Source organism: Anticarsia gemmatalis, chromosome 16, assembly GCF_050436995.1.
Source record: "Anticarsia gemmatalis isolate Benzon Research Colony breed Stoneville strain chromosome 16, ilAntGemm2 primary, whole genome shotgun sequence".
NCBI lineage: Eukaryota > Metazoa > Arthropoda > Insecta > Lepidoptera > Erebidae > Anticarsia > Anticarsia gemmatalis.
This window is the reverse complement of record NC_134760.1, coordinates 6148320-6165456: the sequence shown is the minus strand read 5'-3', so window position 1 is coordinate 6165456 and position 17137 is coordinate 6148320. Positions and strand designations below refer to the sequence as shown.

The 17137-nt window shown below is 34.6% G+C and overlaps 1 protein-coding gene across 1 annotated transcript in view; it reads right to left on the bottom strand.

The window, feature by feature from the left end:
• LOC142979529 (uncharacterized) overlaps positions 1-17137 on the bottom strand; it is a 129187-nt gene that overhangs the window by 76196 nt on the left and 35854 nt on the right. The window contains exon 2 of the mRNA XM_076124483.1: positions 445-772. Within this exon, the coding sequence (XP_075980598.1) occupies positions 445-772 (328 nt within the window). The remainder of the gene's footprint in view (positions 1-444; positions 773-17137) is intronic.

Sequence of the window (17137 nt, the reverse complement as noted above, 5' to 3'; positions counted from 1 at the left end):
AGGAAAGATTACCGGACAATAGCATGCGTATGCGTCTTATTGCCAAACCGCTTTCTACAAACATCGCTGTGTCTGCCAGCGGAATACTGAATGAACGTACTTCGTATCGTACATTGATGTAACGCTAAGGAGCCTCTTTAAAGAAAGTTACTTCAATAGAATATTTTCAAGTGTAATAAAAAATAACCAAACATGTTATGAATACAATTACACTAACGTTAGCTACCTAACCGTTACTTTTGATTTACAAAAGTTCTTACAGCTATTAATCTTTAAGTCATCGTCATTTGGATTTCCCCCATTGACCGGCAGCGGTGAAAGATCGCAGAGAATGTTGTTTTGCACTACATAGGCAGAAACCACCAAACGTCATACAACGAGCGAAATATGATGGAAATAAATAGTTCAATTTATAAAGAAGTTGAAAGTATGATTAATACTAACCATAAATCTTTTCCCAGGCGATGAATGTTTCCAAATCTCTTCCATCCCATTGCGGGGGCTGATATTCCACTACGAGTACTTCTCCTTCAAGAACAATCGCCGACGCCCTCGGCTCTACGGGAGCTTTTGATCCTCCGAGGAATAATAGCGCTACCGGTGGAGAAGGAGGCGGGGTCGTCAAGGAATCAGGTAGGGGAAGATTTCCTCCCATGGGTAAGGATAATGGAGCTGATATCGGAGCAGAGGGAAGACCAGATACTACAGCTCCGATTTCGTTGAGCGGCTCGCAAGCTACCTCGGCCACTGTGCTGTTGCCCCATACCGTCACCTGTAAAACAAAATAATTGCCTTGAGTGTCATGGATATTTTGTATATGACTCACGCTTACACGGACTCGAGAGAATTAACATTCAAGATTGATAACACATATTAAGAGTCTTGTAAATATTGTTCTTGTAATTGGATTTCTTAGAAGTTCTTTGCATGTTTATAATATGTTTTTAGTGCCTTTACTTTGTTGCTTTGTGTGTCAATCAAAATTTTCCATAACAGTACCCGAAGATGCCAAAGGTTCTTTAGCATGTTGCGTGTTGTCTAAAGTAGGTTTGGACGGCTTCCGTGATGTAGCTGAGTCGAATAAAGCGTAGAAATAACCATGAAACGGATCTCTCAACAAGGAAAACGGCGTAAAAAATTACAAAAAATAGTTAAAATTATAAGGAACGTGGGAGTTTCAATCACAGATCCGTTTATCTAACGGCTGATAATAAAAACGTGCATTATTTCTGTATTACTATCGTATCAATATCGAAATTGTCTGATAGTGATCTATATAGGGCTTCTAACTGTGTACAGTCGTGATATAAGGAAATTGATCTCCGCTGGTGGGTAACGGACGCGTCGTCGCTCATCATTTTCTGCAGACATATTACACTTTTATTGATGTGAAGCGCAATCCGGAATCCCCATTATTATACACACTCATCCAACGTAGCTTCATACCCACTTACCCGACTATAAAATATAAATTACGAACTAAATACTTTTATATCATTTAAGGTTCGCATTCAGGTTTTTACGTTTCTTTGGAATATTTCGACCTTTACTTCTTCAAACATTCTTTGAGCACTACGCATATGTAAATGTCTCGAATAGACATGCAACTATGCCCTTGGAGCAAACGTGAGCCAATCTTATTACTATGTAGGTATAATAACATGTAAATGCAGGAGTCTCGGAGGCCTTGACGGCCGGGTTCATGGCGTTTTTTACCGAGCCCTCGTGTGACGTCACGCTCGAGTTATGCGCACGCGCACGGGCGCAGCGTACCCTCCCCCCTCCGCCCTCTCCCCGATACCAAACCTCCTGGATAATGCGTCTGATACATCTTCAACGAGGAAAAAAAATTGAAACAAGATCCACCGGACAAGAGGCAGGCAGTCGATTTTACACGGCCAACGCGTTTTTGGTCTTACAAAACCAGAAAGATGGATGGTCCTTGATTACAATTTATTTCTGGATGCGTCTGTTCTTACTTGATGTAGGGGGACAGATGTTGATATCGATCGGCGTTAATTAGATCTCTTAAATATGCGATAGGAATTTCATTTTCTTGTGCTAAATAAATGGGCAACCGTAAAATTTCGATTTTTTTACCCAACTATGCAGTTTGTTGTCTGCATTATAATATTTTCTAAACTGCCTGAGTAAAACCATATAGGTATATAATATTTGAGTTTTGTTTTTTTTTATTGGTAACCTTGTGTTTTTCTTGAACATACCTATGTACTTATTTTATTATTCCAAGTTTTAATTAATGTTAAGTTATATTTTTTTATTTATTTTCGAAAACCATTTCTATTAGGTATCTAAACAGAAAAAATATGTTCCTCATTACAAACAAGTGAAACAAATAATAAGTAGGTGATCTTTATAAAGCCAACATTATTTTACAAAATCACTCTGAACAAATTAATCTGTTGCAATAAAAAACTTACAATAATCTTTTGATTAATTCAAGTTTTCTTCAAAGTTTAAAAAAAGTACGTAGGTAATTATATGTCCAAAAATAATTATTTACTCTAACTGAGGAATCTAGAATAGAATCTGGGAGCTCGCGCCGAACCAATGCAGTTACCAAACATACACACTTTGAACCATTTAATTTGCCGTCAACATTAATAAAACTTAAACTTTCGTAAATAATGTCTTAAAAGAAAAAACGTTTCAGTTTAATGAAAATTGGTGAAGAGTTATTTAATTATTGATATCGTTTTGTTTGTGGCCATAACGTTATTTTCCACTAGTAGCGCCATCTAGATAAAGCACATGGATTTTTTTCGAGTGCGTATTGCAGCGCCATCTTTTAGTTTTTATCTGTACGAACTGAACATGTATCATGTAGCGTAAGTAATATCTTTGTCGATAGATGGCGTTAGTTAGTTTTTTTTCGTAGGCTGGTTTATTTTCATCTTTAAACATCTGTATAAAATTTGCTAAGCTGTATTTTTGTTAAAATAGAGTAATAAGAGCATAGGAAAAATTTGTAAAAAAGATATGACAAAGTTATTTGAAAGTAGATGACCTCTAAGTTAAGTATCCTTATGAATTCACCTGGCTCTTGGGGGTTCACCTAAAAGTTTTTGAAAAGGAAATGTCACTCCTTTTATCATTTTAGTGTTTCCCATATATTATTCCTTTCTAAACTTACGAATAAGTATACTTTTATAACTCAAACAAATAATCTTTACAACTACTAGCTCAATGTTCAAAGTAAAATTGCTCGCAAATAGTCGAAAAACAGTGACCGAGATTTTAAAATGTCACTTTTTCTTTTCATCAATGTAATGTTGTTGTATTGTATTGGTGCGGATTCAATGGGTTGGTCTGTCACGATCCGATACTCTTCATTGATCACAAGTTATATTTGTTCACGATAATGGCTCAGCTTGCAAGGATTATATTACCCTACTGCATACACCATGTGGCATTTTTCTCAACGGTAGGTAGGTATGTAGGTAGGTATCTACTAAAGATATAGTTAAAAATGCACTATTATGACTCCTCTAATAAATACGAACAAATCCTCTTTAGTACGTGCTAAATAAATAAGCAACATCATATAAAATATGGCACAAACCGAGTTCTAAGTCAAAATAAAATAGATTACAACGAATTGAGAACCTCGTCCTTATTTAAGTTGGTTAAAAGTACGTAATGAATCTACCGAAAAGGTCCATTCAAATAGGAACAAACTAGTTAAAAAGTTCTAGGCACATAATAAAATCGAAATTGTTATCTCACATTCAAAAAGTTATCCGGTTTCAAGGCAGTCTAGGTCTATTGTTAGTATAACTAGCCGCAATAGGCTGCCTAACGACCTGTGGGTCACTTTTACTTCCTACATACAACCTCTCGCTAGCTTGCGTTATTAGCATTAACATGAATTATTTTATGTTTAACACGAAAACTATTTATTACTGAACTTTCTTTCCTTTGTGAGTGAATGAAAACGTAAGAAAAAAAGTTTTTTGGGAATAAAGGAATAATAGAAATTTTGACGGGCTCTGTGGCGCTCTGTGGTGGTCGTCACACGGCATATTAGTACGATCCACTTATCGTTATTTCGGGTTTGGTTGTATTTTGCGTCCGTTGTTTGTATGTTTGCGAATGTTTTGCGACACAAGAGCAATTCTTAGTGTGGGAGTAGTCTTTTAGAAAAAAGAAAAGGAATAGAAATTGCCATTCTTTAGTCTCTGCCATAGAAATTTGATTAGTATTTATCGTATCTTCGCCTACACACCCATAGAAATGTAACATGTAATAAGAAAAATATCAGTCCGGTACAGTAATTCGTTCCTTATCTTCAGTTAAATAACTAATACGTAAAGGCGAAAGTTTTATAGATGTAGAGCAAGCATTGCTCTAATGATACGGTAGAGTAAGATTTATTACGTCACGCACTAAGTATACTAATTATTTATTTTAACACAGCAATTTGTTACTGACATTTCAATTAAATAAGCTGAGCTTTAATGTAACTTTCTACGTCTTCAGAAATCAAATAAATGACGTTGATCGTTATTGGATAGGATTAAATAAATCTGCTGTAAGGTACGAAGCACCTCTCTACTGTACAAAAAAGGATTTGGTTAAACTAGTCAGTCGTGTTTACTAATCGAAAAAGTAATATTTTATTTGCTCCATTACTGAAAAAATGATTAAGAGCTCTCAACTCTTTATGGCAAATAAACAAGTCGACGCGATCACGAAACCCGGTGAGAACATTTTCCTCCATCATTTAACAGGCACAGCCGACTACTTTGACGTCAAATCCAACACACTAACACACAACTCCATCCTAGATTAATACAATCCGTTTTAGACCAAATCATAATAATAGAAAGTGCATAATAGTTTCTAAACACTAGAAACTGCAATTTCATTTCGGGGTCAACGCAGCATCAGTTAAAATGCTAACATGACACACATCTATTACATGATGTGTTCAAACGGTCTTAGGACATTGAATCTATTATGTTTTATCTCTAATATTATGCATTACTCGCATCTTATCTGATACGCCTTACAAGGAATGACTAATAAGCTATTTCTATGACTGTAACAAGGAGTTATATAGTGAAGCCCACTTACAACGCGAAATAACTGTAAAGGCTCAGCAAAATTGCAATATATTTCTCGTATAAAACGATTCCCGAATATTTATTGGCAATCAGTGGTGATTATAGTGTGTTGACAGGCCATTTAATGTCATAAATATGCCAATGTCGCAACGAGTATAAATTGAACCAAACGAGATGAGCCAACGTTAAAAATGCAGGTGAATTGTGAAATTCAACAAACATTTTGACCAAAACACAGTTAAAAATAAGCTTCAGCTTTGGTGGCTTCGTTTACCGATCGTTATTACGTTTTCTGCTGAAATGCGGCGTGTAAACATGTCCTAATAACCGAGAGAAGGAATTTATAGAGCAGATATTCAGGATACGTTGAATAATCACAACAGATTTTATTACGACGAAGATTTATAGGTTTGTAATGGGGGTGAATGTCCGATCCGATGTAATGTTCCAGTGCTGACCGAACGTGCTCTTAAATGCGGATAACATTATTTTGAAACCGCAATCGCACTCACGTAAAATCTCGTAACAAACGGAACGTGTGGTAGCTCCCGTTAACATCAAAGCGAAATGAAAAACGCGCCAAATATCTTAAACAAATTGTTGTGGAATCGTAACAATCATTCAGCGACTCATTCATTCGCAAGCATTTAACGTTAGGGCTATTTTTACTTGACCCACCTATATTTAGGTGTACGAATTCTGCCGTATGTTACCTAACATAAACAGCCGAGTTTAAATAGATACCTGAGTACTTTAGTAAAAGTACCTATATGTTTCCAGGCTTATATAGTGTTTATTTACAGGATTAGAAAGTTCTCGCTAAACGAAGGGGAAGTACCTACCTACCAACCTATCTTTCACATGTTAATTTTATTAATCAAATTGCTCACTTATGTGCGGCAATGACTGATATCATCAATGCAGCGGTAGAATATGTGTGTGTGTAACACGATTGTAATATAAAATACTATAATTAGATAAAATTGGGCATAGAACAACTTAGGTATAGGGAAATCACAATTAGGGGCAAAACAAACACGAAAAATAAACAACGATTAATAATAATTATTGTAAAAAGAAACAGCCGCTCACAAAAAAAGAATTAACTTTATAGCGATATCTTTTAAATTAATTAATATCCCTATTAATAAATTCAAAACAAGAGGTTTCCTCAATTACACGCCATTAATTACCTCCCACGTGGTCGCCGTAACACTTTTAGAAAAATATCTATTAATAGAAAAAGCAGACTACCGGTTCAATATTTATGAGTGGTACTAAACTGCATTTCTCTTAAAGAAATAGTCAGTGAACGACGAACGAATGTCGTCGGGTCGCCGACTGACACACTTTTCACAGTTACCGATGTTATAATTACTTTATCAATACTAAAACATATGGCAAACGTGTTTCCCGTTTAGAAATTTTCGTTAAATAATTTGATATTCATAACATTTCACTTTTATTCACATTGACACGGATTTTCGACTTTCTTGTGCGTTATGGTTCATTTGATTTGTTTATTGTCCAATCAGAAGTAAGTGCTCTTAATATCGTCGTAAAAGATAACTGTTTTGTTACTAAATTCGTTCACCATGATGGTCCAAGTGCGTAAGCAGTAGAGTGCATTCGAGTATTTGCCGACCAAGAAGGCCTGGATTCCATCAGACTTTATTGGATTCACTTCCAAAATATGGTAGAACGGTAGCAGTTATGAACCTCTCAATAATAACAGAGTCATTCCCTATTATTTTAGAATAAACGACATAGTCTACAAAGTGTGGCAAATTACACTATTTTCAAGTCTAAAACTTCCTTTACATTTCCTTCAAGGAAAATAAACGTAGGAATATAAATAAAGAAAAGTTCTCTTTGTTATGATTACAAATTGCTGTCCTATTTATTGTACAAGCTTTGATTAAAAGCCTATTAATAACGAAACAAAAATAAATAAAAGTATTACGGGTGAGATAATTCAGTGTTGGATTATATAATACACTTAAGACTGTTCTAATTACTATGGAAATATATGAATGTTCCCGTTGAAAAACACAGTTCAACATTTGGGTTACGTTAATAGCATGCTATTGAAATCAATTCTTCTTGTTTGTTTTATTTCGTACTTAATTCATCTCATAATATTTAAAGCATTACGCATCTGTGTATTTTCTTTGCACGACATTGACACCTATTCAAATACGGCACGGTGATCGGTCATTTTGCGTCTGCGTTTGTCGTATAGTACATGAATATGTCTTCAAGTCGGCATCTAGCTTCCGGAGAGCTACTACAGGCTGTCAACTCAGTATTGTGTGGGTACAATCGGTACATAATTGCTCTTACCAACCATAAAAATGCAAAGTATGTGTAAGGTACTTAGAATAAAGGTAAACCCGTTAGATACCACATACAACCATAATGTATCTAATGCATAATAATATACAAACTAGAGTAAACTATGCTGTTGACTAGACTATATTAGCTGACCCGCGCAACTTCGCTTGCGTCACAGAAGAGAGAATGGATGAAATTTTACCCCGTTTTTGTAACATTTTTTACTGGTACTCAGCTCTTATTAGTCGTAGCGCTGATAAAGAATTTTTCAAATCGGTCCAGTAGTTCCTGAGATTAGCGCGTTTAAACAAACAAACAAATAAACAAACAAACAAACTCTTCAGCTTAATAATATTAGTATAGATTATGTCCTAGTGACTAGATTTCCATGAGATTATCTTGTTCATTGCAAAATACGGAAAGAAAAACAAGAACATCAAATTAGAAACCGCTCATTGAGAATTGTCCTAAGTTTCAGTGAGCGCGTCGTCAAGGGTCGTTACTATTGGAAATCACTTCCGACCTTTGTCGAGTTCGTCTCGACAGGTCACTTTCTACAGCCAAATGTTTGGCAACGGAACTGTTTCGCTCTCATTGCTCTTCTGTCACACATAATATACGAAATCGGTAGCAATTGTGACCCCATTTAAAATCTAGTGTTACGAACACGTGGTTATAGTTTTTCAATGTTATTGAAAGCGAAATTATGATGCCACAATGACAAATGTCGGCAATGAGATTTCAATTCACGGTTGCCAGCTGTTGAATTTTGTTCGTGTATTAAAGGATTGTCCTAGATTGCTGATGTGAGGTCCGTGATGCTTGATGAGTTCGTCACGCTTTCTCAGTGTGAGCAACATTTGACAGGCTTGCAATCCTGTTGTCATAAACCAGTATACCCATAACCGACACTGAATGATGATGTCCACTTTCGCCTTCAAATGTAATGCCCTACCTTTAAAGACATGGTTTACCTGCCTGTGGGGCATTCAAGCCTTACTGACAAGATATAATAACAATTAATCATAATTATGTTCTGCGAAATTTATATTAAGCAGAATTGCTACGATAGTATTTAATTGTAATTTGTACCAAAGCATATATTCAATATTTGACATTAACGCTATAAGCATATAACAAGACTTACGTAAATTATGTTCTACACCTTTACATGACGAATTGTGGAATTTGTTATGGTCAAAAGTCAATACGCGTACAATAATAGTGACGAATCAGATGAGTGGTCAATACTGTTTATTATGTGTACGTACTAGGAAACGGGACTGTGGAGGCTGACTCATTGATTCGGAACGAGATCCATGCATGGCCGCACATCGTTATTATTCTAATTAACTTGTTACATTCAGCATGTACTCAGATTTGTTGGGAAAATACGATCTATGCTAGATAAAGCGCACCATTGATAGATTTCATTGAAGCGGGCAAGGGTATTGTGAAACCTTCGGCTAGCTTCAGCTGTTGCGTAGGCGGTTTCTGAGTACGGCTGAAACGCATCTTAAATGCTCGTTCTAAATGAGATAGCAGAGATAGGTAATAAATATAGTAATATTGAAACACGTGACAGAACTCTATTTAGCATTAAATGTGTATTTTGTGTCAGCTTTTGATACGCCTTGTTTAATAGAGGGAAAATCAATTACTATTTACCCGCTGCGAGTAAAGGCTAATAAAAATGTAATCTTTGCAATCTAATCTTAAAGCGATCTAAAGCACATCTCGTTTTAACAACATTTAATACTGTCAACTAGAACTACTAAAGAATCTATTACAATAATTACCGTAGTCATAGCACATACCTTTCATTCATTTTGTTGTGTAATAGTCGTATATACAGCTGTCGCCTTTGTAGGCACAATTATAAATCTTCATAGGACAATAGAAAGAATGATATATAAATCAATCACAATATACGAACCAAAACCAAGCGCTGCTTTGGTAAATTAGTTCTTGTATATAGAAATATAAAGATGAAAATAGTGTGAGAGAATTTGGGCAGTGTGGTAGGTCGGTCTATAAGCTAAATTGACGAGACGTAAATTTTGTTATGAAAACTACTACAATTGCTGCAATACGTGACAACATTTGCTGTTAGTATTATTATTCGTGTGTCTGCAATAAGAAAAAGATTAGAAACTTAGCTATAAATCTGAGATCGAGAAAATGCCTGAACACGCAGGAAATAACACTTTTTAAAGATCTTCAACGTTTAATATTTATAAAAGCAAGTGAAAACATCGAGAGCTGTTGCAAAAGAAACATGATTTATCCTCGGAAAATTCTTATTTAACAAATAATTATTTGCTTATAAATGTTTTTCAGAAAAGCTAAGTAACAAACAGCAGATATGAACACGAGAAAAGAAAGAGACGCATTATCAAAAGTATGTTACTTGCGTACAACAATTGAGTAATATTTGTCTACATAATATTTCGTAAACGTCTTCGCGCCCTAAGTTCCGTGATCGGTCATCGACTATCCGATTACGTATGAAACCTACTAATGTGGCATCAGTCATGGTTAGCAAACAATATTGCATGCATTTTTAAGTTTCGACCATGTGAAGTCTTGCAATTGAATTATAATATTAGAAATCGGAATTCCCAAAAATCTGTTTCAATTTTTTTTAATTGATTGCAAGGCTAACAGTTTTGTAATCCAATTGATTATTTCTATTGAGTATTGGTATTTTGCGTCTTTTCTGTAGTGAGTAGGTATTACTGAGCATCGGCGAATAGGTTCTCAAGACCTGTTTTAAGTAAACACATCGTCGTGGTTGTTAAGTTTGAGCTGCCGGCCGGCATGACCAATCTTAGGTAACCGGTAGTACAATGTAGAGACAAAATCAAGGACTTTAGATTGGCATTTTTTCTACGAATACTAGTTAAATAAGTTATATTTTTGTTTTATAGGTTTTATTTACAACACTGTCACTTGATCAAATATTATTGAACTTTAACCTTGAATTTATAATTTTGTTTTTTTACTTGATATTTACTTACTCTAGCTAGTTATATAAAGATAATCGTGACTTAGTATCGAGTTCTTTTGAAAAAGAACAAAACCCAATACAAACAACATTGATTAGCCTTAATAATTAGTTCGTATTAATTAATAATCAGCTATTTAGCAGTGCATTAGCAAGTCCTGTTATCTCCATAAGAACAAAGATTAATAATACATGTTCATGGATAAAGAAACATTGCGTTACTCAACGTGTAAGTAAATCTAGTAATTACTCAAGACTATGAATGAGTATGAGCTAAGGAATCCACCAACACGATTGTCCAAGACCGTGAAAATATAAATACGTGATATGCAATCTCTTTGTCGACGCAACACTCATTTCTCTTGCTAAGTCAGTAATTATGTTGTTAGTAATTATATATGTTAAATTGTTTATCCATTGTTCGTTTATGCTATTTATTTACATATGGAACTCACTATATAGTGCCACTGCTGGACACGAGTTTCTTTCCGTTATGAGAGGAATATATAACATTTATCTACCATGTTTGGTTCAGTGCGGGTTGGGAATTGTGCATCCCCTTCAAGAATACTCTATCAATTTATGAAAACAATATTTCTTAATTCGATTCTGCACTAAGCATTGTAGTATCTATGAAAACATCTCTTTAATTTATCATTCAGAATTATGCCAACTTTATAGTTGGCATAATTCTGGATATTATATACAAAATTTTGGAGTAAACTTATGTTTACTCCAAAATGTTACAACGAATCACGGAAAAAAGGTTTTGAAACGTTATCTTACATTTATCGCTAATTAGATTGACGAGCGGAACAATCAATTTGTACGGAAGTGCTTCGACCGTAACTTCATTTCAAAACGCTCCAACCAACCTTGCACCCACAGTGACCTAAGGGCTTCTTTCAACATCACCGAAGAAAATAAATACCACGGGTTTCCCATTATCTTAGAAAGAGATAGCACTATGTTATATAATTTTAATTTTATGTGAAAATTGTGAGACGGTAGTACGAACGCAGTTAGTTATGTGAACATTTAAGATGACAGGTTAGTGGGACATTCCCAAGCTGACTGCCGGTCACAGGTCTTACTGCACTATTCTCTACAAACGTTATTTAATTTATCTATAAATATATTTAATAGCTATTTAATGTTATACGAGAATTAACGTTAAAAGCCCTTTTATTACGTGTATTATTATCTATTATGTGATTTGATCCAAGATAGCACGACACTGGCCGTGGTCGCAAGCTGTCTCAATGAGTCAGTCAAAGTAAAATATAGGTTCACGTAATTTACTTTTTGTTTTAACAATTAACATTAAACCTGAAAGTTTAAAACTCATAAATATCTTATCCAGCAGATTGGTTCCAGATGTTTTCCAGCACCTGCATACCAAGATATATTTGAACATAATAGCGCACCGGTACGCAAACTTTTTACGCACATGATCACGCGTGTGCTCCCTAAAAGGATAAACAATTGCTCTTAGCACACGAGCTATTCTTAGCATCAACAAATGGTTTGAAATGTGCAATACAGGTGCTGTAAACATGATTGACAGCTGGTTACTTCTATTGTTTTATTTGAATTTAAAAAGGAATGCCATCAGAATACCACAAAATAGATGACTGGATCACATTGTTGAAAGGTTCTTCTCTTTGGAAGGTATGTGGCCTTGGACTGCGTGGTGACCAGTTATTAAACCTTATTCTTAGAAAAGACGTGATCATGCAATCGGGCGATGGATAAATGATGCGAGGAATCCCAAAGCAAATTAATGGATCTCAAAAAAGAAGACGTAAGTATGTGCGCGTGTAGTTCTTAAGGATATTGACCTTCACGTATTCAGGTATTGTAGAAGATTATTACGAGTAAAATGGCGAACTCCTATCGTTATGTTAATAGAACAAGTTTTGTTCAAAAACAGAATAATAAAAACAGTTTTTAAATAAGCGAATGTCTATGAACCTTTTGTATCTGGCCAGTGTTTCCTTAATGTAATGAGAATGGAGGTTTGTTAATAAGTTCATTATATTGAAGCGCACATCGCAACCTCCTTTTCTTTACGTGGAATCGTTAATGCACTCTCTGATGGAAACTAATTGAGTGCAGACCTATACACAAGCCGCCTGCCTATCTTTTCTACCTTCGCTATAATTATAAAGATGGTGGATATGCAAGCAATTCCTGTTAATACAGCTTTAAAACGGTAATAATGTTATAACTAAACTGGACTGAAGATATCACAACGTAATTTTCCTAATGAAACATTTTTTTAATCATTTGATTCACCTGTTACTGGGAATTATTTCAGTGTGTTCTGTTTGTAATACTAAACGCAACAATCAACATTTTCATAATAATATGAACCTAGCAACACTGAGACCGCGGCAAGGCTTTTTAATTTGATGAAATAGAACCATTAATTTTACACACACTGTTATTACTTGCATCGATATGTAAATCTGTTAGATTGCCAGCCGATGGATCAGTTTAGATAAATGTTGTTTCACAGGGCCCACTACAAAACCTGTTTACCGGTTTCTGCGAATGTCGTTTCTAGATAATAATAGCCTAAGGTATCGGACCGGCGAATACCAAAAACTGACCAATGATGTGACGAATTTGCGAATATTTTAAAATACATAACTGTTATGTCATTCTGTTATACATAAATCTTTGTAGCGTGGAGAGAAAATCTTTATTTTTTATAGTATAAATATAAAGTCTTGTGATCTGAAACTTATAATCTTACGAAGTTTAGTGAACTTGTAAGCACTAATAAATGTAAAAAGTTGACAAGCACGATTTTTTTACCAGAATAACAAACGACATCAACGCACATGATTTCACGATAGATCTTTATCAAGAATCCGTATCAAAATCTCAAATACTTACAACTAAGCATCCGCCATATTGTATTACAAATTACGTAATGAACAATGCATAGCAAAGGTTTTAAAGGAATTTATGCGCCCTCATGTTTAAATGATATAGCATAATATTATCTTTAAAAACATAACATGGTTTCGCTATGGTGTAGGCAGGCAACAAATAAACAATAACAGATCTTTCATTAGTCCCCATTCTGGGAACATCTCTTCGAAACTGATTGTGCTTCTGAGAATATTACGGAACAACAAGCAAGAATCATTAGGCTAATATTGAATTACAGTTGTGTATGTGGTTTAGCTACTGAAGCGTATGAAATATTCGTCTTACATTAAAGACGGTAACTCTTTTTTAGTTTACGAAGGACTTGATGGTATATAGAGTTCTTTATCAAGGGATGATATTTATTTCCATATTTCTTTGTAATAGCAAATTTCTAAGGTCGGTCTGTAGAATTTTCTTTGGGAATCATGATCTACTTGTAACTTTTGCTGTTAGTGTAAATGAAATCTGAACCAAATATTTGGAAACTATCGGGTGAATAAACATATATTTGTTTTGCGTGAAAACCGAATTGAACCGAAAAAGCCGTGGCTGCTTTTGAGAATATATCTATGGTATAGTATGGTATATCTCAAGTAGAGAACCTCAACCGTGATTAAATTTTATATATTTTCATCATCACAGTCCCTTTACCATCCTATTCATGGGTAGGACAGCGTTTGCAGGTTCCATTTAAGCATGCCGACAATAAATTCGATGCATAAGGAACAAAAGACGGTTGCATACATTTATCAAGTCACAGATCCAATTGAAGTAAACAATACATGTGTGACGTCAGAGGCACATGATACACGAACCGTGTAAGATAACATCTAAGTATACTTCCAACGCCATGTAATAGACATATGTACGTAAGTCAGTATATTATTATACTTCTAGATTATTATGTACAGCTACATAATGCGACACGTAATAACTTAACAACTTTTGGAGTTCCTTAGATTTTTTTTATACCTACAATTTATTTTTCAATAAAAAAATCACATATTTTTACCCGACTGCCACAGAAAGGAGGGTAATGTTTTATTCTATCAATCGTTTTCTGTGAACGAAATAGCGATGACATTTTCTTTAATCAGGAATCCGAGGCTCACACGACACCTTTGATTGCCATGTTTAAAATGTTTGTCGGCAGCCTTTGATGCATAGTTGCATGTTTAATGGAAACACATGAACAGACAGTTTAATTACTAAGTATCTATGTATATCAGTGACGGCAGCAGGAAGTCCTAAATTCCAGAATGTCAGCGCCAAGTCTGTTTGAATACGTTTTTACAAATGAATGTCAGTTGAATCGTAATAATCCGATCGTTCGCGGTTCGATGAATTACTTCCTGACACAAAACAAAACGATAATAAATGTGTTTGGTAAATTAGCATCAGTATGCTCTAATTTCCTCATGCTGCGTAAATAAAATGACGTTTTACGCATAATACGAAATGAGGTATTTATCCTCAAGCCGTCCCTTTCGCTTTTGAGGTTTCTTCGAAGCGTTCTGAGCCGATTAAAGAACCTGTTTGTAACCCACTATTAAGCTGAATTACAGCGAACATCTATGAAAAGTCACCGAATAGTTGAAATAACTTACGAACGACTTTAGCAAGAACAGAAAGCGTGTATGTTATTTTTCAGAAGGTAAACATTCCCATTGATTTGTAGGTACAAAATCCATGACGTAATAAAACATTAGGTATGAATTAGACGACAGATAAATTATTATTACAGCTGATTATTATACAACGGAGAGCAACAATGGGATTATCTCATACAGTGTACAATGAGCGCACAAATGTTATAGTAGCAAACGCTAGTGGGAAAATGGCTAGACAAAGTGTACCTTCGGAAGCGTATTAACAAATCGTGTTAGTTGTTAACTTATGATGTAAATGAGCTATTATTCCTGAGCACTGCAACATTACAACATGTCATGTTGTTGTACTTGAAACTCGTAAACGTGATTGCGTCTCAGAATATCAATTTAGAACAAGTTTCTTACTTCGTTCTAGATAAACGTAATTATAATTTCGCAGGTGAATTGAGAAGCATGTTTGTAATTAAGATCCATTGCCTCATTAAGTATCAATTACTAATTTTCAATTAAATGATAATCATGCAATTAAATAAACGCACGAAATACATTCGTCTTCGTTATTGCATAAAAAAAATTGACATATCCATTATTTTTGTAATTTGGAATGTCGTGATAGGAAATCGTAATTGTGATAATATATCAAGAACGAAATACGATTCTTAAATCCAACTTAAATGTTATTGTCTACAAAAAGATAGGACCGTCTATTATTTATAACAAAACAAAACCATACAAGTTATATTTATATGGGGGGCTTCATTACTTTCAATTTCCGTACATAACAAGACGACAATATGAAAATGGCTGTGAACACATTAGCCGTATGAATATAGGCATTGACGAGTGTAGGAGACGGCAATTTACATGGACAAATAGGATCATAATCTATTGTATAACGACCGCTATTAAGGTATAGAAAGTCATATCGCATGGACACGTCACAAAGCATTTCAGGACAAGGCAGTGCTAATAAAAAATGCAAAGCATAATCTCACCTTGGGTACGAGTGAATAGCGTCGAGTTGAGTAACACGATGCTTGTTAAACAACCTGTGACAAATGCACAGTGAATTCAACAATATTTTCAGTTATAAATAACTTATTTATGTTTTTGAATACTTTTAGTGAGTAGTGGCAACCAAACAAAGGCATCCAGGCCTATGGATCTGGTAGGTCGGACTTACTTAGTTAATTAAACTAAGTTAAGTTTTAGATGGAGATGGAAAGTGCGGAATGTTAATATTTTTGTCGCAGTTACTACGCTTTTATTTCAAAATACAATCATGTCTACATATAAAAAAAGAATATACGGAAGAGTGAAGGAAGAAAGGACACGCTGCTATTTTTGTTTTAGATTGACTCTACAATTCAATTTACTAATCATTAGCCTTAATATGATTGGTAGTCCTATAATTTACTTATTTTTGGCTCTGATGAAAGTCTTGATATTAAGAAAATCCAAAATGTCGTCTATTGTATTCACAAGTTGCACATGTAAATTAAGAGAGACGAATCTTAAATACTCTCTCTATATTAATTTGTCAGCTAACAACAATGCGATTACATCGATTCTCACAATTTTGTACAAGAACAATGGTTTACGTTCAAGTAAATTGCCGGCTTTGACAAGAATTTTCAACTCAAGGTGACTCGCAAATTCATTAATTTTGAATTAAAAGTATAAAGAAACAAATGGTTACAAGACTAGTTTAATTATAGACATAGTTTTAGTAAAAATAAATATAGTTTTAGTAAAAAGTAACTTCTCGGAAAATGAAGGAAGAAAAGTTTGTAAGGATCGTACCAAATGCTGTTCTTTGGTCTCTGTCTACCCCTGTGCAAGGCGCCGTTTTATGTATGTAGGTATGTAAATAGTACAGTTTGTGCGGTTTTCTTGTACCTACTGATTTCCTCTTAATACGATGAGTAAGATCTAGCCTTCAGTTTCTTGGCAATATTACAGTTTTCTTAGAAACTGTATAAATGTATATTATTAAGAAGGTAAAGAGATTTATTAAGCCTTCATAAAACCCTGCTGAAAGGATACTTTTACAGTATTTCCAATGTCTTAATTTACGTTCCATTATTTTTTGAATTACTTCATTATTAATCTTAGCAATTGTGTTTCCTTAATGGCAACTCATAATACCTCTAATA